This window comes from Metopolophium dirhodum, chromosome 1 (genome assembly GCF_019925205.1).
Source record: "Metopolophium dirhodum isolate CAU chromosome 1, ASM1992520v1, whole genome shotgun sequence".
NCBI classification, from domain to species: domain Eukaryota; kingdom Metazoa; phylum Arthropoda; class Insecta; order Hemiptera; family Aphididae; genus Metopolophium; species Metopolophium dirhodum.
Window position 1 is genome coordinate 105,930,824 of NC_083560.1, and position 5,343 is coordinate 105,936,166.

The window sequence follows — 5,343 nt, forward strand, 5'->3', positions numbered from 1 at the left end:
CCTAAACAAAATTTAAAATAAATCTTCATAATTGATGATTAGTTCCTAATTAATGTTAAAACAAATTTAACAATAATAATATATAATATAAACGTATAATGCATTTGATTAACTTGAACCAAACTACAATCAAACTCTAAATTTGTATTTTTAATACAATATGATATATCAATATTTTGCTGCAACTTATTTGTTGAACCTATAATATAAATATAATATTAATTAATGAACAAACAATTTTAAAATTTAATAGATAATTTTAGTAGGTTTTTAATAGTCTGTAAATATTAAGTTTTAAATGGAAACGTTACCGTATAGTTGTGAGTAATTTGAACGTTTTTTGAATATGTTTTTTGATGGTTAATAGTGGATAGTTTAGAATTTTTATGTGAAACGTCAGTCTTAGATTGTTAATTAGAATTTAACATTATTTTATAAATATTTTTTGTATCATACACTGATTTTCCATTTCATTTAAGTTAATATAAAAATATCTGGAATTGGTACCAAAAAAAATAAGAAATAACTAATAAATAATAACATATTAACAATAGCAATTTATATACAGAGTGTTTAAAATTGTATATGAACAGATTTTACCATGAAATATTAAAATTAGGAAAAAATGACCTATGCAATTCTGATTTTTAATCATATTATTAACTAGACAAATATTAGATATTAAATATTTTTTATTTATTAGAAAGCGGAGGTATAAAGGGTAACTTCTAGAATTAAAGTGGGAATTATTTGTGAAATAATATTCATGTACTTACAGTTTAGTTTTTAATGCATTTTGACGGGTCGTATATATTGATATGTGAACAATAATTCAACGAAATTTCGACATTTGAATTTCGGTTGTAATTTGTAAAATGTCAACAGCTCGTGATTTCAATAGTATACCGTATACTATACGTATAAGTTTCTGTCAAGTGTCCTACACTTTTCTCTTAATTAGAAATTAATTATAACTTAATTATCAATATCGCAAGAAAAAAATATAAAACAAATTATAATCATCTTAATATGCTTATTAGTACACAAGACTGGCATACAGTTATAAATTCAACAGATATAAATAAGTCTTGTACCTCTTTTAGCAAACAATTTTCTGAACTCATAAATTTATAATCTTACAAAATAAAACTTAAATAATGGATTACATGAGGACTAACTACTGCCAATTAACACATTACACAGAGATAAAATGTCAATTAAACTCTGTAAAAGGCCTTTTGATAGATAACTACAACCTAAGCACAATAAATATATAGGAACTGTGGTATCACCCGTATTAGACAATACGCGGTAAACCAACTATCGCCTTACCCTCGTAATCTCTAGTTAATGACACTCTCTAAAGTTAATTAGAATGGCACTGTTAACTCGTTGAGGTACGATGGTAGGCGCTAGTCAATTCTTAGTTCGTTCCTATCTAGTTGAAATGACTCAAAGATTACATATACCTTGGCACTATTCAGTTTAATAAAACTTCATTGACACATAGTACGTATATCCCGGCGCTGTTCCTATAAAAGGTAAGAACGTAAGAATGACTAAAATAATGTTTAACTCGGGTTTTCAGGTCGGGAACACTTTTATTGTATTAAAACAAACATAAATAAAAGTAATAAAACACTTAGCAAATTCAGTTCGCCTAGCCCGTACTACGATCGGCGTTTCACACGCACGTCGTAGTTACGTCCTCGTCGAATCACTCAGCGACAACGGGGGGCCGTGCCTGCGCGTACTGCGGTGTTATATAGAAAATATTATTGTCGCCTCAGCACATATTGCTTCGCTGGCCTGACCTATGTCAATAATTTACAATTTGAAATATTCCCACCTATATTACATATATATTAAATAATATTATTTTGACGACTGTCTGCAATATACGACAGTCCCCGTTGTTTTTTGGAAAAAATGCCCTCATTTTTTAATGGTATTGCTACATAAAAATGTCTTATTACTAAATTAAATACTAAACTTATATTATTACTAGGTTACTGTCTCGGCTTATTCGCGTCGTTGACTATAAAATTATGCTTAAATGATAATTTAATCCTACTACTTTAATAGTTAATTATATAATGCGTGCCTGAAAAAAAAAAATATATGAATATAAGGTTATAAAAATGAATTGATTGGTCCTTTTGTGGAAAAATTTTTTCTTAGAGATTGTTCACAGTTTGAAGTATAATATTTTTATTTCGACAAATAGCAATAAATTTTCGTTGTTTTTCTATGGTATTTCATTCTTTGATTCTGTGGTAGTTAATTCTTCTTCTCTTCTTGTATTTCATAAGGTAAGTATTTGAATATTATCTTGCTTGTTTTCGTTTCGTCGAATTTGATTTGTAATTTTTATTCTTACATCTATATTTCTGCTTTTCAAATTTCTGTTTGGACTGTGTCTTTTTCGTGTCTTCGTATGGAACAATTTTATTTGTTATTGTTTCTATAATTTTTGGTTTAATGCTTATTGTCTACTTTGAAAATATTATATTCGCCCTTTGTCTCAGAAGATTGTTGCTACTCGTTGACTCGTGAATTTTTGATTATGCTGAAAATACATTCTATTCTTTTGTTTTTTTTACTTTTGTAACATGTTTTTAATATTTTATTATTTTTCCTTAAATGTAATTTGTTTTATTATAATATTACAATAGTTTAGTTAGTATAAAATCTGCTAATGTCTTGCTATTGATTTTACTAATCTGGTGCTAAATTACATATTTGTTCTTAAAAGGGTATTACATGTTATAAAATTCTGGAGGAATATTAAAGGTAGAAATATTAAATTTTTAAGGTAGTTAAATTAAATTTGTTCATTGATTTAAAATCATTATATAATGCATACATTTATATATATATTATATAACGATAACGTGGGTGACAGCCGGCTTGAGAAGTTGACTTAAAGTGGTAGTGTGTACAGTGGATTGGCCTTTTGGCCATCGGTGGCCCATGGTGGTGTCCTTATCATATAGTCGTACACAACAACCGAAATGAAAATTCAGTGTCGTGAAAACGAATAAAAGATGATACTAAACATGAGGTTGGTGAGGTTGCGTGAAAAATTTTCGTCGTGGACAGTGTTGCAATTTGCAGGTCTGGGACGTAATGGAGAATGATGGTTGATGATGAATCCGTAGAAATCGAATGAAAGAACGTTGGCGGCCGGAGCGGTCTGCTGGTCTCCGACGGTGGCTTGTTGAGTGGTAGGTAAAAGGTATTACATGTTATAAAATCTTGAGGAAAGTTAAATTTGTACAGTTATATTAAATCTTGTGTTTTTGTTTAAAGTAATATTCAGAAAAATTATTCAAGGGATTTGATAAAATTTATAAGATTTTCGAAACCTTCCCGGATTTCTTTAATTAATTACGGTGGTTGAAATGTCGATTTGTCTGTTTTAAATTTAATTTCACATGGTTCTACTTGTGCGCATCCTAAGTCTAAAGGGTCTGAGGTGAATAAACGCTTGAATTTGTTTATTGGTGTTTGTGTCTTTATACGTTGTTCATAGCTAAGTTCGTTAGGTATTTTTATTATTGTACCTTGTTTATCCGTTACTTCTGTTATTTTTGTTACTATTATTTTTTCTTTATTAATAATTTTATTGTCTGAATTAATATTTTTTATTTCGTATTTATCGCGTTTAATCGTATTTAATTCAGTGGCAATTGCTATAACCATGTTTCTTGGTATATTACTATAGGTATTGGAGAAATTGTATAATATGACTTCGTCATCACTATTTAATAATGTTGTTTCTAAAGTTATTTTTTTATTATTTTGTTGTCTAAAAATAAAACAAAATAAAACTTAAATAATGGATTACATGAGGACTAACTACTGCCAATTAACACATTACACAGAGATAAAATGTCAATTAAACTCTGTAAAAGGCCTTTTGATAGATAACTACAACCTAAGCACAATAAATATATAGGAACCTAATAAATATTTTAATAACTAACGTATACTATATTAGTATACTATGAGTATACTATATTGCAATGATGAAATTAAGAAAGCGGGCAAAGACACAAAATAAGTGTGGACAATAATTGTCAAGTATTATTATTAATGATCTAATATGTAAAAAAATTAATAAAGCACTCATAGTTAATACAATTGGTACGATCTATAATTGTGTTTCGAATAAAAGAAATAAAATAGACGGAATATTGGTAAGTACTATAAAATATTTTATTTTTAGTGGTTCAAAAAATGTGTCCAAAATTAAATTAAATATATGTTCAAAATAGTAACAATATTACGCCTATTTCATTTCTTTTATTCAAAACAAAATAGACAGTACCAATTTTCCAGTTTTACTCGGTTTTACTCGGTTTTACTTACATTTAACTTTTAATTTTAGAATAAATTCGGCACCAGGCGTATAACGTTAAAATATACGGAATAATTTGCATATTTTACAGCGATGAGTTCGGTGCGGTCACAGCTCTCGAGATTTTTACTATTTAAGGTATTTTATTATTGAAACCAACGAAATACCGTTATTTTCATTTTAATTCTTTACCAATACTTTACCAACAAACATGTGTTTTTGTTTTCTTTCAATCTACTTTTGTTTTTATTTTTAGATTTATCTACAAGTGAAGGAATTACATAAATGTTGAGGAATGAGGGATATAAATATAAACGTTCAACCGTAATACCTCTACACAGTTGTTTACAATTTAGACTATATATTAATATGTCTTAATACCATTTTAGCAAAAAGTGAAATATAATACTGACCTATCTATATAAATGCGTAACATGTATATATATATATGTATAGTTATCACCTACAATACAATGTAATTACAATACTAAATCAATTTTTCTTTTTCTTTTTGCCAATTCATCCAACATTACTTCTGGATTAACTTCAATTGTCCTGTGAATATTTAGTTGAGCTAATCCATTTAAACGATTCTCTGCCATGGTATTTCTGAGAAAAGTTTTCAATCGTCGCGTTGTCGAAAATGACCTTTCTGCAGTAGCTGTTGTAATGGGTAAAGTTGCTACGATTTTTAACAGTTTGTAGACATTTGGATAGTCATTTTCATTAGGTACAATATTATTAAGTAACTCTGATAAATTAGATGGAATTTTAGACAAATTTTGTAGAGAAGTCCACCATAATTTAAGTTCTGCAATAACTACTAAAGGAGAAAAAGATGGTAATAATTGTGAATATTTTTTTACTAAATCTGTTATGTCATTTTCAAAAGTGTCTGAATTATCTTTCTCTTTAATCGGAAACAAACAATTAAAGCTCTTCAACAAATATTTATGTTTTAATATACGATCACTTATCAT

At 27.9% G+C, this 5,343-nt stretch overlaps 1 protein-coding gene across 1 annotated transcript; it reads right to left on the reverse strand.

The window, feature by feature from the left end:
* Positions 1–4,842: 4,842 nt before the first annotated feature.
* Positions 4,843–5,343, reverse strand: LOC132949249 (52 kDa repressor of the inhibitor of the protein kinase-like). Its single transcript, XM_061020036.1, has one exon. The coding sequence runs from the start codon at positions 5,341–5,343 to the stop codon at positions 4,843–4,845; it is 501 nt and encodes a 166-aa protein (XP_060876019.1).